This window comes from Mesocricetus auratus, unplaced genomic scaffold (assembly GCF_017639785.1).
Source record: "Mesocricetus auratus isolate SY011 unplaced genomic scaffold, BCM_Maur_2.0 Super-Scaffold_100020, whole genome shotgun sequence".
NCBI classification, from domain to species: domain Eukaryota; kingdom Metazoa; phylum Chordata; class Mammalia; order Rodentia; family Cricetidae; genus Mesocricetus; species Mesocricetus auratus.
Window position 1 is genome coordinate 34182568 of NW_024429201.1, and position 27645 is coordinate 34210212.

Here is a 27645-nt window from a genome sequence, read left to right on the forward strand (position 1 = left end):
GGCACTAGCTAAATAACTGAACAGTGCTTCTAGGACCAACATCAAAAGTTCCAGTAGCATTTCTGAATTAGGACTCTCAGCTCCACTTTCCACAGGGACTTGCCCCGAGGTTGGCTGGATCATTTGTTATTTGGAGGCTCCCGTCTCTTAGATTCATACTCTAGTTCCTGTTATTTTTACAGTATTAATGTAGAGAGCCAGGTTTTATTAGCACAGACAATTACAAATTGAGTATAAGGATTAAAATAAATAGGATGTAATAATAGAAGAAAAGAGTCTGAAAACATCTAATGCATTTATTGCAGGAATTGGGATCTTCTCTTGTAGATTAAATACTTATAAATGGAACACATTTTTATAAAGAGGTGTTTTATGAAGCCTGGTGTTATTACTAATATATCCTGAGCAATACCTATATAGACTAATGATTGCTATTAACTAGTGAATAAGTTTAAATTTTTTCTATTTTCTATTTTCAAATTAAATTGATTAATAATTAAAACAAAATTAATTTCAATTATTTTCTACAGCCAAAGATTGTTGTTTGTGTATATATATATCACCCAGAAGGTTACAAAACTTTAGACAAGCCACAGTTCATAAAACTACATTTCCATGAATTCATATTTTACATAGACAGTAAGACTGAGTTTCCTTTCAGTTACCTTCCTCTTAAAAGGATGCTACGAGAGTTAGAAAGAGAAGATGATGGTCAATACACAGGTAGCATATAGATGGTGTCTGGGGTGGAGAAAAGGAAAGAATGAATGACCTTGCTCAGGAGTGTTTTTAAAGCCAGGGAGGATAACAAGCAAGTCCACCAAGAGCCGCTTAGTCTGTTAGCTGGCTTCCTGTGGTATTAGTTTCGCACTTCACGATCTAACACAGAGTTCTATCACAAGCCACCCTCAGTGCTGTTCATCCTGACCTTCACTAGCATGGTTGTCTAACTCAGAGCAAGCAAGTGGAGCTGTGAGGCCCACAGAGCATCCGTCCTCTGGCCCTAATGGTCTTCTCTGAGCAGTTCCTGGGAATTCGGTTTCTCATTCCTTCAGGCTTGTGATGTCTGTTTCACTCATGGTGGCTTCAGCAATCTTAGGCATTGTCCATGGAAATGCTCTACAACCTGGCTTTCAAGCTTCATATTTCAGTTTTCATAACTTAAGAAATTTTAGTGATTGTTTTAGTCTGTTGATGAATCTAGAAATTTTTCATTTGCACAGAAATATAAAAATGTTTCTCCTTCTATGCAATAAAGAGGAAATTAAACCAGGCTTCCTTCATTATCAAAATACTAATTTTCTTAATATTTTTGTTTAATATCATCAATAAAACCTACCATTTATGGAGCACTCATCCGTGTCAAGAGGTGAGCCTGAACCTTGCATGGATTTTTTTTTAATCTACACAACCACACATCTACTGTGATTGCCATGCCATGGATGCCAATACATAGGTACAATGTGGTTTAAGAACTCCGCCAAATTCTGAGTTAGCATGGAAACAAGTGTGTGAACTATATGTAAGCTGCCGTGTTTACTTCCCAGGATTCAGTAGTTATTTATTTATTTTTTAGAACTCTGTTGTTTCTGCAAGCTTACCTGATAACAAAGACTGCCCAGGGCCTGGGAATATAGCTCAAGTGTAGAGTATATATCTAAGATGTGCAAGGTCCTGGGTTGGATCCTTCCACCAAACACACAAAAATGTGAATATTTTATCTATATAGCTTTTGACCAACTTGCCTGATAATTTTTTCTCACAAAGGGAAATGTCTGCAATAAAATGTATTTTCTGACAAGCAATCTTGTTTAGGATATTTCCTGTCGATGCTACCATGACCACAGGATACAGGACAGCTCCTTCTACTGCATGTATCTCTGTAACATCCGTCTCATTAAGATGAAGTGTAAATGAAGGGAAATAAAGACTTGCATTTCTCTTGGCTCCTAAGGCTGAGAGGGCATCTGTTCTAAGACACACAGGCTGAACTTCCGGGTACATCCAAGTACAGGACTGCAGTGGTGATTATGACACTCCTAGGAAGAACCCCAAGTCTCAGTTACTAAGAAAAACAGCTTTTAACGATTTGCTTAGGGAGAATGTATATTTTTCTGAGTAAACTAACTGCTCAGTTCTCTGCTTCAGTTTGCCTGGACACGTGAGGGATGGCAAAGCAGGTGATTTTAAATTTGTCTCTTTCCTGGGCTTGAGAGGACTGGTGGGAAAAGAGGAAGATGTCTGCTCTTATGAAGAAACAATTGATGATCTCTGTGCAATGCTGTGGGGCTTGGAGAAATCTTGCACTCGTTCTAACAGTTCCTTTCCTAGTCACGATGACATAAGCTGTTCCTTTCCCTCATTTTCACACACATGGGGATGATAGGAAAAGTAAAGGAATTGAGTGCAAAACTTCTCAATTTTCTGTAACAGTTAAGAGGAAGACAGAAAAAAATACGATCTTAAGTGAAAATTTCCCAAAGCTGCAAGGAAAAGGGGAAAATTACAGAAGAGCTTCAAAAGCCACAAACTTGGGCTTTCGCATCTTGTCAGAAAATCTGCACTGTTGGTAAAGCCTGGGGACCTGACTCAGCAGAGAAATGCCACCCACAGTCACCGACTGTCTCCACAGTTGTGAACTCCCCTGCTTTCTCTGGAGGCTTCCCACAGCACAGTAACACTCAATCTCTCAGATGGGACACCGGATTTTGTGAAATCTGAAATGAAACCATTCTGTGTGATATTTAAAGGGTCTCATAGAGATCTGCATGGCTTTAATACCAGTTTTCTGTTGGATAAATAATATTTACCACTTAAAAGTTTCAAAATGCCTCAACCTGCCGTCACCGTTGCTTTGAATAGTATCTCGCTTCTTTTTAAAGATCATTGTTGAAAGATGAGGGGAAACAGCACCATTAAAAGAGGAAGTACAACGGAGTTCAAAGCCCGTTTCCATGAGGTAATGTGCATTATTGACTAATCATCAAAGAGATCCTGTCTATACTGAAATGGAGCATGAGGTTAACGCAGGTGGCTGGGGGAAGTCAGAAACCTCTTTCCAGCCCTCTTGCATCACTTTATTGCTGAAGCCAAAGGGTTAGATAAAGATCAAGGAAAGTTTGTTGATCTGACACAGGAACTTTTTGCTTAGTGAAATAGAAGCTCTGTATCTGAGTTCATCTGCTTGGAGTTGCAGGTTTCATTCATTTATGAAAGCAGCAGCAGCTGTGTGTGTGTGTGTGTGTGTGTGTGTACACATGTGTGGATGCAATAGGAAGTTAAAACTTTTATCTAAATTATTTCTGTGTAGATGCATTTCCTCTGCTTCCAGAGTGTTGGGATTAAAAGCATGTGCCACCACCACCCAGCATATTTCCATATAGCTACCATTGCCTTTTTTCCTCTAAAAGGAAATGGTTCAATTTAGTAATTAGAACCCCAGGAAAGTCAGGTTGTTTCCTGTTAGGTTGTTTGCAAACTGAGTGGTGGATTCTAATGACACACAGATTTCTTTCCCTAATCAGAACCTACCAATTTATTATCATACAATTTACTCCTATTTTCTCCACTATAAGTAGAATTTCTCCTATTTGCCCGAACTCGATTATGGAAAGTGCTGAACCATTTCCCTGGCTTTTGATCAATTGTTTTCTGATTACTGCACACCCAGTGCCTCGATCTGGGAGCCAGTGGTCAAGTGTAAACTTCCGAACTACTTCTTCGCTGTGCCTCTAAGCAGGGAAAGGCCCTTTTCCCATTACAGTTCATCTATACTGCCCTTCTGGTGTAAAATAGGTGTGGTTCAGAACTAACATCAGTGATTTAGAAATGCTATTTTTCCCCCAGTGGCAATATACACTGTGGGTGTGTGACTAGAATATCTAAAACACCTGCTGTCCTGGAATTGAGCCAGATGTATAATACATTAGCACATGCTTGGTTCAGTTCCAGAAGCATGTATCATACTGCCACCGAAATACTGAGGGAGCTGCCACGGAGATACTTAAAAGTTTCACTAGAAGCAATTTAGGACGCACATGAATTTTCATCATTAACAGGACCACCACCCTAAACACCACTGACTGGTTAGCATGTTAATGAAATTCTTTTTAAATCAGAAAGGGATCTTCTGCTTCTGAGGGATATTCTTTGTCTCAGTTTTGCCAATTATGTTGTCTTTAAAGTTCAGTCAGTCTTTTTGCCTTCTTCACCTGTCTCTCACAACACTCCAATCTGACTGTCCTCTTCTTTGGATACTCACTGTTAAAAAGGCAAATCGAGTTGATTTGTAACTCTACCAAAGTTTGCTTGCAGAAATTGGTCTAGGGATTCCATTTGCTGGCGTTCTACTTATTTTTTTTCAACATTATTTTTATGACCCTTAACAGAATTAGTTTTTCTTTCCTATGTACTGTCCTGTCTGTATGGGGAACTTCATTAAATAACATTTACCCATCTATTATTTATAGCAGTTCTCAAAATGAATTCATTTCCTGTGCTGAGGATTCAACTCAGGTCTTTGTACACAGTAGGGTAGGTAGGCTACCACTGAATTAGCCCACAAAATGACACTTTTAAGATACAAAAACAAAGCAAAATATATATTGCAGATTTCAGTGCTTAGAAGCTGTGTGTGTATGTGTGTGTGTGTGTGTGTGTGTGTGTGTGTGTAAGACAGAGAGACAGACAGAAAGAGGGAAGTTTTAAACATTGCCTAAGTCACATGACTAAGGAGGAGTAGCAAGAAAAGAAATAGTATGTCCTGTCCCAAGGTCATGCCCCCTACATGTGCTAATGGCCATGTTCATTAATTGTTACTGTCCACAGAAAGAGCAAACATGAGGTTACAATTTAGAAAGAAGAGTTTCAGTGGATTTTGAAGCATGCCCAAGGTCACAGTTTATGCAGGAAACATGGTTCGTGTGACTGACTCTTCAGTTTGTACCCACCTCTTCTGTCATACCACCCACCATAGCAGTGAGAAGCTGGGTTTTCAGGCTTCAGTCGTCCCACAGCACAGAGCTTAAGGGCTCTCATTTTCAACCATGTGGATGGAATCCTGGTCTGCTTGCGGAATCATTAAAATTGCACGTCTTTTCCTATTCCTAGGAAATTCCTATTTCTTCCACTTAATGTACACATGCTTAAGTAGCTTAAAATATGTGACCTATGGTCTCTGTAATTTTCTGTTCGCATCAGACAAATAGTCATCAGAGAAATGCACGTGCATATTATCAGTATGAACTAAAATTACATTCATTAAAAAAAGTCTTATAAGCCGGGTGGTGGTGGCGCACTCTTTTAATCCCAGCACTCAGGAAGCAGAGGCAGGTTGATCTCTGTGAATTCAAAGCCAGCCTGGTCTACAGAGTAAGTTTCAGGACAGCCAAAGGTTCACAGACAAACCTTGTCTCAAAACAACAAAGATAAAAATGTCTTATGTACAATCACAGATATTTACAGGGTGACTGAAACAGCTTGCAATATACACATACAGAAAAAGGTTTTAGACTTTCTAAAACACATACACACATATTATTTATACAAATTAAAATAGTTTAGCACTTTTTAAATAATTCCACTGCTTTTGTTTTGAGATAGTTAATATTAGTCACACCTTCCCTTAGTTTTCTCTATGCTATTCTCTTGCTTGTGTCCACAGGGTCTTTTTCAGATCTATTTTCATCGCATATAATTCCCCATTAAACACTTTGCATCTGACTCCTCCCCGTGACTATTTTACATCCATTTCCTGGTTTCTTCCTGTATGTGAGCACTGTATTCATAACACGCTATCTTTTTCATGCCTTCTCTTCTCACGATACATTGGATCACTCATCCTTGAGGAGGCTTTCTTACAACCTCTTCATCAATTCATAGCTCCTTTCTAGACTTTGCTTTTTTGAGCCTACAATTACAATCCATGACATTTTTAGGTTGGAATATTATGCTTCCTACTAGGTATTGGTTTATCACATATATCATTGTCATTACTGTCATCTCATTATAAATTTTACTATGAGCCAGACACCTGTTCCAAGTATTCAAAAATGTTCACACCTCTAATTGTCACAGTCATCGTGCACTAGTTATTATTATTAATCCCATTTGCAAACAATGACTTTGAGACACAGAACATAAATAATCTTCCCAGGGACATTCAGTTAGCCAGATAGCAGAGAAAAATTTAGGAGAGTTCCAGAATCGATGCTCTCTGACACATGCTGTGCTGCACCCATAACATAGCCCAGTTTTTCTATATGGTTTTGTTCAGTCGAGTCCTGTGTGTATTTTCTATATCAGCTAGATGGTTTTGTGGCGTCACAGGCTATGCTGTACAAACTCCTCTCTCTCCTAGCATTGCTGATTTCTGCGCTTACCCAGAATCTAGTCATTATTGCTTGAATTAAAAAAAAAACTACAAAATAAAAATCTAAACATACACAACAAAAGGTCACTTTTACTTTTGATAGCAAAATGTAATTAAAACCCTGAGTGCATTAATAATCCACAAAACAAATCCAATTTAATTGATTATCCCTAATCACAATGGACATATTGCTTTCTTTACTCCTGTAGTTAACAGTACTTCATTGTCATTGTCAACATCTGCACACAAAAAGTGGAATTTCTCTTATTTAAAGCAAGCTGCTTGTTTTCTTTTGACTTCTGTTATAGATAAATAGTCCTGAAGCTGTTTCAAGTCCCTACAGATTAAGAGGTAGTCAAATCGATAACAACTACATAATACATAAAGGATGGATGCAAATTTTATAGCAAAGAAATTAATAATTAATTCGTATCTGTTTACTGTAACAAAAATTTGTTGTCAGCTCTTTCTGGTTTAACAATTCTTGAGTCAAGATTGATAAATTATATATGAAAATATGACTGTTTAAGGGCAAAATGCTGCTAACAAAATTATGTGTTGTGATGTTTATGAATGTCACATAAGCTGTTGCACACAGAAACTCAGGCACTTTCTGCACTTTAGCATAGTGAATGTAGCTAATATCATTAAAGTATCTAGCAATATTAAATTTTTTATGTCAATAATTAAAAAGACAATATTTTCCACATTGCAAAGGCTTTGTTGAATAGTAAAAAATAAATGAATGCTATAATGTCATTGCCAAAGTTGAATTTGCCCTGCATAGCACAAATGACTGAACAATGACAATTTTGTTTTAAAGTATATATGTAAAAGGCTTTGTCCCTAGGATACAGCTCTGAGTGGCTCACTATCTAGGTTGAAAATGGTTATGCAGGATTGTATGTCCTATTTTTCCATGCCTGCAGTAAAGATACAATATGGGAATTCAGCTTGGTAATTACTAATACACCACACAGACACAATTACACCCTGTATGCTGCATAAAGGAACCACTTGTGGTCTGCATCCATTACAAAGAGCGGTAGGGGGCCAACATGCAAACGACAAAATGCTTTACAAGACGGAAGGAGACCAGAAGAGTCGATGTACACAGATACAAGGACCTTGATTCTTCTAGCCATGATTTAAGCCTCTTCCATCAATTAGCGTCCCTTGTCTCAGGAGCCTCAGCAGCATTACAGGAGCTGAAAATAACAATGCTCAGACTCACACCACCCCTGAGCTGTGCTGACATTTCCACACCCTGTTGCTATGTTTGACCTGGTTATTCAGATTACTTAGGCAATAGAAAATGGTGTGTGTGTGTGTGTGTGTTTACCATAGCAAAAACAGTCTGTGTATTCGTTTAAAAAACAGCTTACTCAGAATGCCATTTCTTAAGACAGAAAGCCATCTTCTTCCTAAGATGTCACTTTTTCAGATGACTTTTATTCTGCTTTAAAAAATGAAAAGAGAGCAATCTGCTTGGGTGAAGATGACTCTAAGAAAGTGATTAAATAGATTCTGTCAGGGGATGTACTCCACCAAGAGCGTCCTACACTGAGGGACTACAGCAATGTGAGTCAGCTGCTCTCCAGCTACAGTGAGTCACCGAAGTAATTTCTTCCTGTGAAACTTTTAAAGTTTTGAGTTTAATTGCAAGCAGTAAGTGGGATTTTTATTATAACAGTTTCCTGTTAATTATTACATGATGTACATTATTTTACAACATTTTCCTTTAAAACCCTTTTTTTCTTAAACAACAACAACAAAAAACCCCTTACAATTATGAATTTTTAAGACCTTTAAAAAAGTTACTTATGGCAGTTTGTCAGGTTCTGTGAAACAAAGCCTTGTCTTTCAGAAAATGTTTACAATCTATGAAGGGGAAAAAAAGTATCCCGGGGCTAAAGTGTTTACTGGCACCTCGAAGTCTGAAGAGAGAGTCCGGCCTGTGGTTTCTGGAGGGCACTTTATCATGGCCTGTGTTCCCAAAGGTTTCTCTCAATGAATAGAACTGGATTACTCAGCCTTCTATTCCACGCCTATTCCTCTCCATTTTCTTTGGCACGACGGAGAGCCAGGCTATTTTTAGTTAAGCAGTTTTCTATTTTTAGAGAACTGCCAGTTAGAAGACATTTGTTAGGAAAAAAATTTTAAACACACACACACACACACACACACACACACACACACACACGGAGAAGGGAACAGAGCCTCTCCCCACATATTGCAAAGCAGCCTTCAACCTGCAACTCCAGGCATTTCAGCTGCTTTCAATCTTGGAAAAATAAAGAAAAATTCAGAGTTCAGGGTTTTAAAAATAAACCTACCCTCTGGCTAACAGACCATAATACAACAAGCTGTTACTATGTGAAGCAGTGACTATAGAAACAAAGAACATTCCCCAATGGTTAAACTAAGAGAAAAAGTTGAAGAGCGATTAGGTTATAGGAATGTTACACAAGTATGAAACATTTTCCAGCCCCTCAGCCAAAGTATCCTATTTTAGAATTGGGGGTGGGGACTCCCCATCAAGTTAAAACAAGGGTGTGGGACACAACTGTAAAATTGAACTTTTTAATCAAACTTCAGGCAGATAGATATACACTCTAGTTTGCTAATGTAGTCTATGATATTTTTTGAAATTATAACTACCTGTTTACAGAGAAACTCTATATTTAAAAATCTAACCCAATGGGAAATCAGACCCCGACATATCCATACCATAGATAAATGGTCTATAAATACATTTCATGTCTCTATGTCATTGCATTTATGTATTCATTTATAACTTATATATCTAATGCCTGTAAATCATTAATCTCACTTTTCCTTTAAGTGGGAATAAATGACTTACAGACCTGTTTAGCAAATCAAGTTACAACTCTACTTATCACTCAAGGTCACACTTTCTTCTAAAAATCTACCGCGAGGGGCTGGAAAGGTGGCTCAACCAGCATCTGAGAGCATCTGCTGTTTTTGTAGGGGTGCACGTTTAGTTTCCAGGAGTCACAATTGGTGGCTCAGAACTTCCCGTAACCCCAGTTCCAGGGGATTCATCACATGCCCACATCAGCACTCCATAAACACATGACGGAAAAACAAAAACCTTTAATGTTCTCCCTGACACACCTTCGAGTGCTCACAGTTGTCATTTCTTTGCCCTCGGTTAATAGCCCGCCCTATTTGTAGTAACACTTTCCTGGAGTTCGGATCACTGGGCTTCACTGCAATCACAATGGTATCTCTAGCAGCAGCAAAATGTGTGGTGCTCAGACTTCAGCTTACCCCTTATCTGCTGAATGAAACGGTGAACACTGTGTTTCATCCACACTAGACTGCCAGTGCTGAGGTGGGGGCAGTGAACATGTTACTACCATTTTATTTCCCAGGGCGCTTAGCACTAGGTCTTGCATTTGCCTTCTAAATACTTGGGGAAAAAAGAAATAATACATTGACTTTGGTTTAAATTTCTAAGTTTTGTAAAATGTTAGTTCTTTATCTAAATGCTGTATTATTAGCATAAACTATTACATGTCCTCAAGTCAAGAACTTGTTTTTGCTATCTTTTTTCTTCTCTCGAACTTCCTCCTTAGCTTTGAAAGTACAACCAGCTTTTATAACCCAACCCTTTATAATAGACTCCGACATCTTTTACAATTCATAATCCAAATTACAGGTTCAGGGGAGAACGCAGTGGAAAAAATACAAGCTCAAGGGAGAGGCCTGTATCTTAGAAGTTATATTATTTGTCTCTGGTCAGACAGTGGGTATGTTATGTTACTGTAACAGTGTTTTGGGGGTGCTGGGGATTAATCCCACTACCTCATCATCTTGTCCATGGTAGGCATATAGTTCTAACAATTAGTTTTAAATTCTTATCTTTAATCCCTGTTGGTGGGGCTTTAGAATTTCTGCTTCTGAAAATTAAAACTAACAGATGAAGTTTTATAAAATTGCTCCCTAATACAGAAGTAGCCATCCAGCTTCTGTTTCTTTCTTTATATGACATCAGCTCAGAACAGCCGCAGTTAAGGAGAAGCAGTCACTGGAGTCTGGTTGCATGTCTTTATTAGGTTGTATCTGTGCGATAACGTCATCCTAGCTGTCTCAATCTACAAGAGTGCTAACTCACCAGTACTCTTCCTCCTGTCCACAGAAAGTCTTGATGATGTACCACTATGTGTGGGGTCACAAACTGCATTTGGTGCTTGAGTACTTAGAAGTATATCCAGACCATAAGATAGATAAAAGATCGGAGCTTTCATTTAATGTCAATATATATAAGTATATAAGTTTAGTGGCTTCACTTACTGATCATTGTTGACCTATCTCAGCTTATTCAATATCTGGTTCTATTATACAGGACAATTCACATGACAGAAATTACTCCATTTATCATCATATAGATGTTAGATGTAGAATCTATTTTAAAATGTATACATTAGGACAGAGGACATAGCTCAGTAGAAGAGTACTTTTCTTGAAAAATCAAGATCTCAGGGTTGGACTCCTATCATCACATGCGTGCGCACGCGCATGCGCACACACACACACACACACACACACACACACACACACACACCACCACCACCACCACCACCACCACCACTACCACCACCACAAAACAAACAAACAAAAACAAAAAACCCAAACCACATATAGCAACTTTGAAAACATCATGTTTGAGAACTTGAAAGAGTATCATGGATTGATTTTCAGTTAACAGCTATTCCTAGGGTAACCTCAGTTTTCCTCTCTATGAAATGGCCTTCTTGCTTCCGTAAGCATAGCATTTGTTTCTAAATAAGGGGAGATTTGCATGTTATTTTGGAAAATATAGCATATAATTCAGAAATTGAGGAGTTACCAATATTAGCTCATATATCTAATCTTTGGTAGTAATTTTTTTGTGAGAATAAACACTCATTTATAGTTAGTGTTTAGAATGCTGCCTTCCTTAGAGCAGTAGCCCTAAGTAGTTACTGGGTCTATTTACTAAAACATAAAGATAAGAGATTTAATTGATATGAAGAGGCTTTCAGAATCTAATTAACCTCCCAGTTAGTCATTAACTCTATGACCTTTAGAGATAATTGACAGAAAGTTTCTTTTCCTTATTCAGTCCCTCGGAAGTGGCTGAATTTCAGGTAACACAGAACATGCTGGGCGCCAGAGAGATGTAACTGGATAATGGGGCAAGCAGGCAGCCACTGGTAAAATACGGTGTGTTTCTGACAACCCATCTACTCTTGTTTGTGTACATGGACCACTACTGCAATTACACTTCTTTTTTAACTTCTTTGGGAAAATTAGTTATTTCAATGATTGGGTTTCATTGTCATTTTCAGACTGTCCTAAGGAGTCTTATGACCATGGGGGCATAAAAGCAGTGGGAGAGGGGTTAGCAGCTTTCTAAATCACCCCAAGCAATCACATTACACTTCCCCAGCTAGTTTGGACTTGGAACTAGAAACTTCCTCACCTGCTCTAGGAAGCCACTACTAAATGTCTGCTCACAGAGTAAGGGAATATAGTGCCTAAATGCCCCACTGGCCCTAACCATGGCTTGCCTGCTGAGTCATAATGGGCATTTACAACAGCACTACCTGAAAAAAGTGAACTCTCTTGCTTGAAGAATTTGTTTCATTGACTATCAGTTTAAAGAAGCATCACTGACACGATGCTAAGACTCTATTTTGTAATACAACTCTAACCAGTAAAACTACAAAGAAGAAATGTTCCACAGTTAAACTTTCAAACACCATTCAGAAGACAGTTAAGTGTTCACAAAGATCAGAATCAACTGGAAACATGTCAAACACACACAGTTCAATGTCACACGTACACATTGGAATCAGAATTTCAGGAAGACACCACCAGTAATACCAGACTGTGCCAGAGGCAATTTGATACATTGATCCTTCTTGCTAAGTCCAGGCGAAGGCCCTGAAATTTATTCTTCCACAGCAATCAATAGATCTTGACCTAGAAGCCATTTAGTTTTCTTGCCAGAGCTAGAAATAGTATTTCTCCTAGGTCTCCTGTATCTTTTAGGTTTTAGTATGTATCTATGTAGGTATATGTTTTGTCCATGAGTGTATGCCTGTGTGGAAGGACACACATGCACATTGTACATGTGAAGGATACAAATAGGTTTGGCTGTTGTTTCTCAAGTTTGAGGGACAGGGTTTTACACTGGGATTTGGGTCTCACTGATTAAACCACCTTTGTTGGACAGAAAGCACCAAGGATCCTCGGCTGGTTTGACCTCTCCAGTGTGGGGATTCACCTAGGTGCTAGGAATTGAACTCAGGTAGTCCTTCTTGCACAGCAAACATTTGACTGGGCCATCTTCCCAGCCCAAACTTTGTTTTCTGATGGAACAACAACATTTACTCATCTCTAGTTGACTTGAAGAAGTCACTTTTATTATTAGAGCAGATCAAAGTTAAACAAAAAAGTCCTCATAAACTTCATCTATACCACAGTGACCATCAGTAAGTTGATATGTACTGAATGCCTACTGTGTGTTATCACCATGTTTCTCAGTCAATGGAAAGCCAGCTGTAACTTAAAAAATGAAACAAAAACCCAAATCTCTCCAGTAACACAATCCATGTATTAAAACAAGAAACATTTCTGTTAGGAGAAAAGCCATTGCCTTTTATTCTGATTTTAGGCAGATTGAGAATTATTCCAAAAATTTCTCTTTTGATTGGGTAGCAAACCTGGGAAAAATTCTCCCCTTTGATATTTTATTTAACACTTTTACAATTCAAATAATGCAACCTTATTTGCCTGTTATCCATAGCTATCATACTCTTCTTGGTTCAAATAGGTCAGAATCATCAGGTCCTATGTGATACAAAATGTTTGACTATCACCAAAAATGGAGGATTCTGATTTAGGCTGTGTTTTCCCAGCCCCTTTTGCTTCAGGGTATTAAGAGGGGACTGCCACAGTCCAAGGAAGTCAACAATGACAAAATGGTGTTGACTAGTACTGATGAAGCTAGTCTTGACAAAAGTTGTGCTTACAGATGCACAGTCCTCTCTGCTCTGACCATTCATGATTCTCTGATGGCTCTGTTGGTTCTGATGCTGTAAAGCCACCAGAGCTGTGAGGTAAGAGCATTAAAATATGAGCTAAGCAATCTAACATGCACATTTTTGTTCAACAATTATTCTCTCAATAAATGAAATGCAAAGCAGATTTTTTTATGTTTATAAAACATATGTAAATGAAACAAAAGCACTATTTTAGAGAAGACTGACTTTTCAAATCTGGCATATAAAAACCATTATAGCCAGCTGGGTGATGGTGGTGCACAACTTTAATCCCAGCACTTGGGAGGCAGAGGCAGGAAGATCTCTGTCAATTTGAGGCCAGTCTGGTCTACAGAGTATGTTCCAGGACAGCCAAGGCTATACAGAGAAACCCTGTCTCGAAAAACCAACCAACAAACCAGCCAACCAGCCAGCCAGCCAAACAATCCAACAAAAAACCCAAAAAACATTTATAGTATGGTTATAAGAAGTATGAATATAACTGAAATTGTAGTTTCTTTTATTAGGACAAATACAAATATAATTTCCAGTTCTTAGTAAAGTTTTTAAAGATACACACACAAAAATTAAATTCTAAAAAAAAAAAACTCTTACAAAATTCAGTTTATTTCTCTGTCCTTGGAAATCTCAACATAGAAGGTTTAAATATTTATGAGATGTGCTAATATTTTGTCAATAATTCAAATAATCTATTGAAAACAAGTCTATACTTGATTTAACACACAGCAGTGGAGGCTTCCTGAGTCATTAGCCACGTGAACTATTTCAGCTATGTTGTATGGTAAATCTATGAAATATTTGTAATGTAAATAAAGGATATTTCTTTATATTTCTTCATAAAGAGGACTTTTTCAATGTAAATTATTAATTATAAAGTTAAGCAGTTGTGCAATGCTACATCAAGCAAATTTAAAATGAAAGATCTACCACCTCTCCATTAACAAGCTTCAACTTCAAGTTATTCACAAAGAGCAACCCTGCACCACAACCCCATCCACATGGTTAGTGCTCCCCTATGGTCTAGAGCTCTTGCAGGTGTTTTCTGACCAGACTAATCAGTGAGGTTACTGATTGACTGTGGCCTGAGGTAAGATGTGTGTCTAGTTTTACCAAGTATCGAGTTCTAAACTGGTGTCTTTTGTAGAAGAATGTTTGCACTCTGCATTCTAAAATTACAGTGTTGGGACTTTATACCACTTGGCACTTTTGAAATGGACCCCTCATGCTTCATGTTGAAGACTAAAATGAGGACGAATTGAAGAATCCATCTTGGTGTTAGTCTGAGAGTACAGTTAATTAAAACATTCACTCTTCACTTTTCAGACCAGTGTGGTCTCACTGACCATGGGTCAGGATCTTCCCTATTCAACACAGCCACTAACCCACACATGGCCACAGAACACTTGAGATGTGGCTACTGCTATTGAGGAAATGAATCATAAGTTTCACTGAGTTTTATTTCACCAAAGTGTGAAGAGCCTCATGTGGTTAGTGGTTGACATAAAGCAGAGGTGACAGGTCTAGATAGTGTTTTTTTAAACATATGAATACTGTATTTATATTATTCCTCTCCTTCTTTCCCCCCTTCAACTCATCCTATGTCATTCCACCTTAAAAAAATGCATGACATCTTTCCCTTCAATTATTATTGTTACATATACCTACATGCACACGCATTTATGAATAAATACATAAATACAGCCTACTGAACTCATCAAGTGTTGCTTCTATGTATACATTTTTAGAGCTGACCATTTCAAATTGGATAACACACTTGAGGGCTCATTCATGGGAAAGACTGATTCTCCCTTTCTCAAAAGTCATTACTTGCCTATAGCTCTTCATCTATGGGTGGGGCATTGTGAGTTTTCCCCTATCCACATTGACATATCTTCAGGTCTTATTTAAGCAACTGCAGTATTGAGATTTCATGGGTTCAACTTCTTGTCACTTAGTGAGGATACAAGCTTGTAGCTGTTGTCTTGGTCCTCTGGCTCTAACTAGCTTCCTCTTCTGTTACATTCCCTGAGCTTTAGGGGCAGGGGCTGTGTTGTAGGTGTTACAAGTTGGGGCTTGGTACCCTATGGTCAGTTGTTACCTGCATTATGACTAATTGTAAATTTCTATAGTGATCTGTGTCATAAAACATACCACTGGGATACTACACAGGAGTGATATTCTTTGGCAATGACCTGATGATGTGTGTTTGCTTCCTGTCTGCTTGTTCCATTTAATGCATTCTGAGGACCTATTACTCTTCAGACCTTATGATAAATGCTGGTGTTGACGTTGAGTAACTAGTTTCAAATGTAGTGTTTGACTCTGAAGTAGGTAATCATGTCAATAACTCAGAGCACAAGATGACTGGGATGCAGGGAATGCACTTAATACAAGGGTAACTTCTTTATGGCTCACAGTTTGGGACTTTACTTGAAATAAGGATAAGCAAAAGTCAAAGGCCTAGGACAAAACCATGAAGACAAGGCAAGTAGAATGCAGAGAGGTGGTGCATGGGAGAATATGTGTTGTGTGCTGAAGCACAGGATGGGAAGTGTCAGGACAAGGTCGAATGGGTGACAAGCAAAGGCAGGAGGGAAATGGCAGGGTCACATGGCTTGGGAGCCACTTCAAGAACTCAGAGTTCTCAAGTTGCTTTGGTTATATTTGCACTTCAGGCATTCCATGGCATGTAGCACACGGCAGGAATTCAATAAATCTTTGGTGAATGATTGAAGGAATGGAAATCCAGAAACTACCAAGCGAGTCAGCAAATGTGTTTTTATGCTAAGTACTTCTGCATAATATAAGCCTATGGTACACACGAAGTTTATGAATCTATATTTTGTAATTATGAATTATATTGACTTAGCTATATTACAGGGTCAAGAAAACAGGTAGTTTTATAGTTTATACCATGTCAAATTTTGTAATACTGATCTGTAATGAGGTCCAGTTCCACTTTTTGTTGCAGCTCTTTATTCTTTATTTATTTATTTGTAACAGAAATTGTACTCACCAATCTTTACCCAACTCTGCAAGAGCAGTTAGTCTGTGTATAACCTTCCAACAGTACTGTGAGGCAACAAAGGTTAAAAGCTATTTTAAGGCCTTGTACATCCTAGTTCAGGCCTTAGCCATTACTGCACTTACTAGGCAAAGAAACATTTTAATGTAACAATGGCTTCTAGGTTTCTTTAAATCCAAACAGGACTCAGGTGACAGAAAATAAAAATTAAGGTAAATTTTCCTCTGTATGTCCATCCATCCATCTCCCCTTCTGTCAGTCTGTTTGTCTCTCTCTGTCACACACACATATGGATCAGGGGAGACTCATTGATCAGTCATGCATCTAAAAATAAAAGCCAATATCTCCTACTGAGACAGCTAGGGTTTCTTTTCTAATAGGTGCTAATCTCATCTCGATTTCCCAGGGAGCTGTGAAAGACCTTTTATTTTGCTCCTGTTTACACACAGTAGCTGGACTTCTAGCCTAGACTGGATGAGTCTTCTGCAGAGTAATTGAGTGCTGAGAGGCTCCTTGCTGGCCAGGTGCTAAGTACACTCACATTTGGGCTTCATGTTTGGAAGACATGGAATGGATATGGCAGTTACCATTAATGCCAGACTCTTTTATTCCAGAGATCACTTGCTATGTTCCTGCAGCACACATGTGCTGGCATGTAGTGCTGTTGAACTGCTAGTGCCCACTTTCCTTCCAGCAGCTTATGTGGTGTTTATGGAGCATGGCTCCTTTGCTTCCAATTGTTCCCAAGCCGGTTTCTGTATATGGATTTTATACCATTAACAATAGTGCAGAATGCAGACATCACCTCCCTGGGCATAGTCCTGTAGGATCTGCATTCTCCAGGTCATTCATAGGTATTTACCAAACACTTCTTGGGGGAATACAGCCCAAGAGAAACTTCCAGAGTTTCTCCTATTAGGAGACCAATGATGCCAGGCCAGTTGTTCACACTACCTGAATTTCAGAGCCTTGTAAGCCAGCACTTGGGCAGATATCTAGTTTTGTGTTGCAGAGCCAAATAAAATGGACTTTCTTCAAAGGATGTATTTTAAATACAATAGCTGTTTTTGTTTCCTTTTTAAACAATGGAATACAATTTTTAACACATTTACTAAATCTGGCATATTTATATAGTGTATCTAAACAGATATTCAAGCTGCATTATGATACAATGGGGGGAAAAACTATTTCAGTCTATCTGTTAAGCCTTTGTGTGTCTCTGTGCCATTGTAACAGTGGTGCTAATTACCCAGCAAAGACATGGTAATTACACAGAGCTTTTTGCTAAAAGGAGGAATCTCTTTTCAACACCCACACATTGCACACTTTCCTGTGACCCTCTAACACTTCTCTGGCATGGCCCAGGAATCTGCACTTCCGTCTCCATGTTAGACCCTCTCCTCTCCCTCTCCCTCTCCCTCTCCTCTCCTCTCCTCTCCTCTCCTCTCCTCTCCTCTCCTCTCCTCTCCTCTCCTCTCCTCTCCTCCCCTCCCCTCCCCTCCCTCTCCTCTCCTCTCCTCCCCTCCACTCTCCTCTCCTCTCCTCTTCTCTCCTCTCTTGTCACCCCTCCCCTCCCCACTCCCTCTCCCCAGCCTTTCCTCTTGTGAGTAAACTGTACAGGGTTGAGGGAGAGAGGCAATGGTCCAAATGAAAAATGTAAAACTAATGACCCTTCATGGAACATATTACGCTCCCCATTAAACTTACCCAGTTAAATGCATTCCATTAAATTAAAATAAATAGGATTCAAAATTTTACCCAGGAGTAGTTATCTATCTTCGCTTTAAACTTTATGCTAGACCTATTCTAAAAGTGAGTTTTTCCAACTACAGATCTGTAGTCTCTACTGTAATTGGTGCACTAGTACAAAGGTTTGGAACCTGGTATGGCTAATTATTTGAGGAAACATGTTATATACTCACTTTCCACTTAGGTCTCTTATCTCAAGTATCCTGATTTCAATGCCCCATATTGTTAAAGGTAGTACATATGACAGAAATATAAATGGTATCAGCTAGACATTCTGCCTTAAAATCCTCTCCACCAGCTGTTACTTCTAAAATGCAGGAAGAATAAATGTTACTTAGATAATCCATCAAGACACATTTACATGCTGTATTCACCCAAAATACTGAGCCACTGACTCTTGATTTCGCTAGAAAGTTAGAAACCTAGAGAGATCAGAGCTTTAGCATGTTTCTATCATATACAAAATAATGAAATTAGAGCTTTACTGCGATCTTGAATGGCTTCTTCTAAAAATTATACAGTCACAAAGGATTTTTAAATTATGTGCATAGTATTGGAACTGAGACCCAGAATCTCCCACACTCAGGAGACACACTACCATGGAATTGTGATCTTCAAACCCCCTTCATTTTTTACATGAGAACCCTTCAGCTGGAGACAGAGCCAACTTGCCACATAGCATGATCCTGCAAAGCTCGGACTCTTGACCCAGTGTTCACATCACAGCCTTTAAAGAGATCTAGTTCTCAGATACCCATCCATACAGGCCTATGAAAATATCAGATGGGGTGCCAGATGGCAAGTCACCTTCAAGCCACATAGCACACTCCTCTGCAAGACTCAGCCTATGGATTTTCTAGATTAAAATCTCATGAAAGAAGAATTTAAATGTCAACGTATTTGTCTACTCCATCCAGTAAAGTTCTATTGCTTCACATCATATGAAGGGCAGTCTAGCTCAAGGACGTCAAGCCTAATGTCAGATTGTAGGTTGGTCTGTTATCTTAGGATATTACATCTTGTTACAGTTGTAGTGTGTGGTAGGGTTTTGCCCAACCCTTGAAGCTTCACAACTAACAAGTTCTTTCACGCTTGGCTTCCATTTGTGAGTTTGTATGTAGGTGTGAAAACAGCTCTCCTCAAGGCAGGCAAATTTTATTACTAATTAAATGTGGGGATCTAGGCAAGTGCATGGCTCAATCACTGGTCAATGAAGACCAAAAACGACATAGAGTATCTCCACCAATCACTGGTCAATGAAGAGCAAAAATGACATAGAGTATCTCCACCAATCACTGGTCAATGAAGAGCAAAAACGACATAGAGTATCTCCACCATGGTTCACTGATTTTTTTTCCACTGAAGTTGTGTTTGGTCTTATTAGGCAAATTGACAATATGAAAATATAAAACCAATGAATTCCAATGCTTCTGAAAACTTTCAATGAAAGCAAAGAAATCAGAATTAGTCTTAAACAATTCATTATTAGAGGTGGGTGCAATAAAAAAAGGGGATGCAAAAGGCTTGTTCATTTGATCAGAACTAGTGCTGGACTTTTGTGTTTTGTTTTATATGAGACAGAGTTTCTCTGGTAAAAGCCCTGATAGTCCTGAAAATTGATTTGCAGACCAGGCTGGCCTGGAACTCACAGAGATCTACCTGCTTCTGTCTCCCCAGTGCTGGGATTAAAGGTGTGTGTCACCACACCTGGTGAAAAACATTTTTATAATAGCTGTTCTTGTTTTCCTAGTGAGATAGCCCTAAAAACAATGAGTTAGAAAGGAGTGATGTATGTGAAAGAATTTACCGCTAGAATGAATTCACTTGAAAAAAAGATTTGATTCTGTAGGGAAACTATTATATACTTAAAATAAATTGTAAGCATATGAGAGTTTACCCTTTGGATGACATTTCACCTGACTGCAGTTCCCAACTCTGGTGTCCAGCCAGATACACAGTGGAGGATACTGCTCACTCACTCAAGAAGCAGCCACTGACTTGTCCCTGGAACTTGATTCCTAGATCCTACATAGCTCACTATTTTTGCCACTTCAACTTTCATTTTGAGAGAAATAACCAGGGTGGCACAGTCATAGCTGGGGTAAAAAGCCTTAAAATATGTACAGGAGTAGGAACACCGGGAAAGATTTGGTCAAGGCCCACACCACGAGGCTCTGCAGAAGCCCAGGCTCACGGCTCCTGTGCTCACCTCCACGATGTCAGAGTTCGTCCGGCTCTCGTGCGGCTCGTTGTACTCCGTGTATTTGAGCAGCACCTTGTCCATGTCGGTGCTGGCGTACTGGAACAGCTTGTTCGTGCTGTTGAAGATGATGAGTGCGATCTCACAGTCACACAGCACGCTCAGCTCGTAAGCCTTCTTCATCAATCCAAATTTCCTCTTAGTAAATGTCACCTGGAAAAAAGAAAGCATTTTTTAAAAGGCAAAAACCTGAAGAATGTATGTTGCATGTTTTCACACTGCTTTTTCTTTCCTTTGCAAAACAATGGAGTAGAGTTGCCAGAACCTTGGGCACTAACACATTCAAAGACAAAGCAGGCGATCTAGAAGTGATTTCTGCCTAGAATTTGAAAATATGTGATTTCTAGCTCGTGGTAGAATGGGAAACTGTAGATACAAGATTTAATTTAAGGCATTTAAATAATATGATGGAAGAAACAATCATGTTTCTTTGAATATCTTAAAATGGTAACTTCAACATGTCTAACAATTTTCCCAATTACAAATCTAGATTTGTGTTTTAGTCTTCAAAGACTGGGCATAGCATTATAAACCTGGTATTTTAGACCTGCGCTAAAACAACACACACACACACACACACACACACACACACACATTGTTTAGTCTTGTGTCACTTAATTGAAAACACTTGGAGGCTTGTGCTACACTCAGGCATTGCACCGAACTCTCCAGAAACTTAGCTGTGCCCTGGGAAGTATCGTTAGGATTTTGGTGTCATTCGTTCTTCTGTTTCCTACTTTTTTCTTTCAGGCTGGTAACTTTATCTTTGACCTTTTCTTCTTCTAGTGCAATCTATGACCAAGTCCCATAATTCTTTCCCTACAAACATTTCTCAAGTTCACACTTGCCTCTGTCCCAGGCAGTCCCACCATTCATATCCTTTTCATGTCACCATGGTCAGCCTCTCGGCTTCCTGGCCTAATGACCTCCCTGCCTGGAATCATTGTCTCCTAATTCATCTCATGCTGCAAAGCCTCACCCCACTCCTTTCCCTCCTGAACTGTCCCCAACAGCACCTCCTCTGGTTTCCCATGCTTTTCACTGGCCAGACCCACCAGACATAAATTCATATACTACAGTCCTACAATCCCAGGGCTCTTTAAACTTCAGCTTGGCCTGCTGGTCTACCCACCCAAAGGCACAAACATCATTAATTATAAACCCATATATATGGTCCAGTGTTTCCAAGCAAGCATGTAGCATATCTTCCCAGAAAAGATTTCCAGGAAATGTACTATGGCTGAGAAACCTTTAAACTACAACGTGTTTCCCAATCCTATGGTTGGTGGTGCTATATGTGCCTTTGCTTACTTATTTGAGAAGCACATAGAATTCTTTGGAACACGTTTTTGAGTGTCATACTTTGGGTGTCTCTGACACTTTTTTTTTTGTTTTTTTGAGACAGGGTTTCTCTGTATTATTTTGGAGCCTGTCCTGGAACTTGCTCTGTAGACAAGGCTGGTCTCAAACTCACAGAGATCCGCCTGCCTCTGCCTCACAAGTGCTGGGATTAAAGGCGTTCGCCACCAACTCCAGGCTTTTATTTAGCTTTTTTTTTTCCTCTTTAAATGCAATGGGTCTTGCACAAGTCAGGATACTTTTGACTGCCGTTTATTTGCAACTCCAATTTACTTTCTTTTTTCTTTGTCTTCACATAACCAAAGACAGCCAATGAATGTCCTCCAGGGTGAAACTGCCAAAGCATTCCCGGGCTATCCAAACCTCCAAAGCTCAGTTTCAGCATTCACTCTAGCACCTCTTTCTTCCACATTGCCTACCTCATCATAAGAGCATGTGGTGCTATTTTATGATCTAACAAACGAAGCTTGTCTGAAGATCAGGGCGCAGAGCTAGCCACACTACTTAGCCATAGAGGCCAGGCAGTATTGGCACACACCTTTAATCCCAGCACTTGGGAGACAGAGACAGATAGATCTCTGCTAGGTCAGGGTCACAATGGGCTACACAGCCAAATGGTGGTAGCTCACATCTTTAATCTCAGTACTTTGGAGGTGGAGACAGGAAGAGATACGGCTGGGCATAAAGAGGGCTATCAGGCAAGGCAGTCAGTCTGAGGAGGCAGTCTTCAAACAGACTCGCCCTTTGGTCTGAGCATTGGTAGAGGTAAGAACTCAAGCGGCTTGCTCTCCTGCTTCTCTGATCCTTCCGTTTTCACCCCCTGATAGCTGACTCAGAGTTTTATTAGTAAGACCAATTAGAATTTGCATTACAAGTGCGGGGTCCCTAGAAATGAATGCTAAGAAAATCTGAGTCCTGGTGACAGGAAGAGTCTCCACTGGAGGTGCTTAAGGGTATTGCTCTTCTAGATGAGAGCATCATGCTGAGCTTTCTGCCCTTGCCGACTGTCCTTTGCAATACAAAGCCCTTTTATCACAGCCCACACAAACCAGCCAATCCCTATTCAGATGTTATTTACATTTTAACTTGGGCAATTTTGCTCCACAGTAACTATCAGTGCCTTTCCATCTACTTCTTTGTTTGCTGTTTTTCTAAAGTGCTTCTGATAGAATAACCTAGCCTTCTATTTTCATATCTGATTATCATATTTCTCTAGAAAATTTTATTCTGGTTCATTTGGATGAGTTATGACTGACACCAAGGATGGGCAGGAAACTTTCCTATTGGAAAGAAACCTATATTCTTATCAATATAAGTAAGTATAATTATTAATTGTAGTGATCTAATCACAATATATTTTAATTTTTCTTTGAGATGAAATTTTAGACATGAATCTAACTGCATTTTTGTGTTTTATTCAGTGAAACAGACTAAAATGTATTAAATATAGAAGCGCTGATGTAAAATAGCTTCACATACGGAACCACTTTTAATCAGACTTCATGACCATCTCGTCATGGTATGGTTCCTGTAGTACTCAAATCTTAGAATTTGGGACATTATAACAATCATCACCAAAGTATATTTAGGACAGAAATATCACAAAACTACTATTTGTGTTTACTCTTAGACGCTTCTCAACTTTTGTGTAACCAAATAAGTTGCTTGATGATTCATACTTATTTAATAATAACTGTCAAAAAAGTCAGTGCATATAGCTTTTCATTAAAACTGCAATCTGAAATGATGACTGTATTAAAGCAGTTAAGAAAATATCTTCAAAATCTACTCTTAGTTGCTCTAAATTTAATTCTGTATTATGTTCATATTCTTTATGCATACTCAAAATGTATTTTATAATGCTTTTCCCCATTGTTCATAGTTAGATAAAATTGTTTTTAAGCTTTAAGCTTTCCAAAGAGATCTGGGATATTACTCTTCATTTAAAATATGCCACTCAATGACAAAGATTACAATTCAGAGCTTTTATACTTAAATATAATAATGTATTGTAATGATTACATTTTTCATAACCTGACAATAGTTTGTAATGGGGACAAGTCCATATTTCTATTTCAATAGCATATTTTGACCTTAGGTGATACAGAAAGCTGCTTTTACAGCAGTTAAGTAAAGATGCTCTTTCCAAGTGTTTACATCAATCGGGACGCATCAAGAGAAGAATAAAGCCAATATTATTTAAGTGGGCACTGTAATTCAACATCTAGTTTTCAGAATTAAGGAGATTTGATAATACATTTGCATAACAAGAACTACTCTGTAAGCACTGGCAGCTTTATTTTCCTATTGAATCTTTCTTTCCGTAGCCCCACATTCAATGATCATGATGTATGAAGATATTTCAATATTAGATTTTTATGGTAACCCTGTTTTAAGTCCTACCATATGTACAGATTTCACATATTTTATGACAACCCTATTATGGAGAAATGAGAAATTGAAATTGGAATCCAAAATCGAAGAGAGTCATATTTGCTGAATGCAGCTTTATATAATCCAATAGTAAAGAAATTATGGAAATCTTGTTAGAGACCATTTTTACTGAAGATTTTTCTACATGTCCAATGATAGGAGGTGAAATAACTATTGGGTATTATTTAGTCTTCTCCATGTTACACATTTGTGCTGGATGCTATAATTTCTACTACATAAAATAGTATTTCTTAAGTTGATGTCATTTCTGTAACTAGAAGAGAAAAATCACCAAGTGCTTCAATGACTGAAGGAATTTTTTCTCTTAAGAACAAAATAGTGAAATGTCCAGAGGCCTACAAGGATGACACCAACTGGCAATCTAACCAATAGTGGAGAGGCTACCTTAAATGTTCTTCCCTGTAACGTGATTGACGACTTCCTTGTGTGCCATCCTAGAGCCTTCATCCAGTGGCTGAAGGAAGCAGAGGTAGACACAACAGCTAAACACTGAACTGAACTCCTGGAACCCAGTTGCAGAGAGGGAGGAGTGATGAGCAGAGGGGTTAAGACTTGGCGGGTGAAATCCACAGAAACAGCCGGCCTGAACAAGGGGGAGCTCATAGACCCCAGACTGATAGTTGAGAAGCCAGCCTGGGGCTGATCCAGACCCCCTGAATGTGGGTGTCAGTAAGGCGGCCTCAGCATCCTTTGGGGCCTCAGGCAATAAATCAGTATTTAGCTCTGTCATCCAGATAGACCTTGGGAGCCCATTCCACATGGAGGGATGCTGTCTCCGTCTGGACACATGGAAGAGGGCCTAGGCCCTGCCATAGATCATATGACAGACTTTTGAGATCCCCCAAGAAGGGCCTCACCCTCCTTGGAGAGTGGTGTGGGGATTGGGGAAGGGTTGCTGGAGGGTTAAAGGGGGGGCAGGAGAGGAGGGGAGGCAGAGGGAGCTAGGATTGACATGTGAAGCAAACTTGTTTCTAATTTAAATTAAATTAAAAAAATAAAAGAGAACAAAATACATTATTTGACCAATAGGTTTCTATTTCTTATCATGCTTAATGATTTAAAGTGGCATTATCTCATCGTTTTAATTTAGCTTCTGTTTTCAGACCAAGTTTCTCTAGACTGAAAAAGAAAACTGACAGATATGAAACCAAATGAGATGATTACAAAATAAAGTTTACTCTGCTGGAATTATTTCTTATGTTGTAGTTGGCCAAAACTGCTTGTGGTTCAATGACCTCTCCCTTTCCTTCGGGCTGCTGGCAGAGCATCCGCCACACTGCTAAGCTTAGCTGAGATCGTAACATCCCTTCACTAAGATTCTCTCACTGTCATCTTCCTCATTTTAGCTGTCCAGTATTAACATGTTCTCTCGATGTTGGCGTTGGCCCCTCTTATTTCAGCCTCCTCACTGTTGGAATCACTGGTGTGTACCGTCATGTTTGGTTCCTCCAGGAACTTGCACAAGCCTTTGTTTTCAAAAGTATTCTTTTATGAGTTTGTCATTCTTGCTGACACTTTAGTTCCCTAAGACTCCAGAGTAGCCTTCACACACTAACTTGTGGCTACAGAATGCCTGTTTGCTAAATAGTAGGTTACAGAACAGAATATTCTATTTTACATACTGTTGACTGCCTCAGGATAGTTTTCTTTTAAAAGTAGATGCCAGCTTTACTTACCTTTTGGCAATTTAACCTCTTAACGATAAGAGATTCTAGACTTGTATACATGTAAATATTCTAACAAATTACTATCGTGAATCTTGAAAGAAAGCAATTATGCCATTTTTAAATTTATACTATGGTAAGCAGAGAAAGTCCATAACAGAATAAATACATATGTATAGATTCTCCAGACTTCAAGAAAAGTAAAATGTAAAGTGTTTGAGTCTGTGCTTGAATGATGCATTATGAAGGGTAAAAAGTGTGAAGATAGATATGTATTTTTATGGATGTATGCACAGACAGGAAAAATGTAGGATCGAAGGATAGGGAGGGATGACTCAGTCCATACATTGCCTACTGTGCAAACATAAGGAGCCTAAGTGTGGGTCCCTAGCACCCACATAAAAGCAGATGTGGCACTCATTTGTGATGAGGGATAGGGACCTGGGGGTGGGGTCAGATGGATCCCTGGAGCTTACTGGCCAATCAGTGATCTACAAGTTTAGTGAGAGTCCTGATATTATAAAATGAGTGGGAGGGGGACTGGAAAAGGCATAGAGAACAGACTTAGAGCCTTCCCATGCAGGAGCACGTGTACCCACATGCATGCATACACATATACATACAAACATACATTTCCCCCTATCCTCATATGCAGAAGAGGCTCAAGGGTCTGGGGTGACTACCCTTGTCAAACAAACATTCTTTGTACCTTCTGATGAGTTGGATCTTTTAACAGATACATATTTGTGCATTTGAGAATGGCTTACTAATTGAAGAATTATACTGAAAAGATGAATTAATTAACCAGCAGGAAGTATGAAGGGGTCTCTAGAAAAACACTGTGAAATTCAGTTACTTTCTTGTCTCAGGAAACATGTTTAGCAATGTTTTAGATGAAAACTGAAGGCATGCCTATTAGATCTACATGTAACATAAATGCAGAAAGCAGAGCTAACACTGTAGATGGTGGAGTCTGCAGCTTCTACAGACTTTAACAAGTTGAGTTACACCTGTGGAGTTGGTGGAGTATACCTTTAGTCCCAGCATTCAGGAGGCAGAGGCAGGCGGATCTCTGTGAGTCCGAGGCCAGCCTGGTCTACAGAGCGAGTTATAGGAAGCCTCCAAAACAATACAGAGAAACCCTGTCTTGAGAAACCCTGTCTCGAAAAACCAAAGACAAACAAACAAAAAAGGTGAGTCACAAATGACCTGAATCAAACAGGTGATTTTAAAATTACCATTCATAGCTTTTTTTTTTACACAATTGCTTTTTTGAAAAACATGGTAGATGGTTTTTAGGAAAAGGTCTGAGTTTATAACATCACACAGTGAGATAAATTATCTTTACTGATCTTTTAGAGTAATCTATACTTTAAGAAGATGTTGACAAAATCAGACCATTGACAGAATGACAAAGAGGCTGAGGGAGGGTCTGCAACTAATTCTGGAGGAAAAGCCATTGAAATATTTGCTGCTTTTAATCCTTCTACACACAGAATGCTAAAAGTCAAATGCTGAACATTTTCTAAGGTCTGAAGTTTCTGGCCTGTATGATAGGGCATGTGTACCTGCTCTTGTTACAGAAAGAAAAGTACTGCTGAGTATCATGTCCACTCAAGAGAAAGGCAATGTGTAGTGATGAGAGAGAAGAGTGGGGCTCAACTTACTGCCCTCATTGTTGATCTTGT

At 39.0% G+C, this 27645-nt stretch overlaps 1 protein-coding gene across 9 annotated transcripts in view; it reads right to left on the reverse strand.

Moving 5' to 3' along the window:
• Positions 1-27645, reverse strand: part of Mef2c (myocyte enhancer factor 2C) — a 161815-nt gene that overhangs the window by 54881 nt on the left and 79289 nt on the right. For all 9 annotated transcript variants that reach the window (XM_013126243.3, XM_013126239.3, XM_021223511.2 and 6 more), the window contains one exon: positions 20430-20633. In XM_013126243.3, the coding sequence (XP_012981697.1) occupies positions 20430-20633 (204 nt within the window). The remainder of the gene's footprint in view (positions 1-20429; positions 20634-27645) is intronic.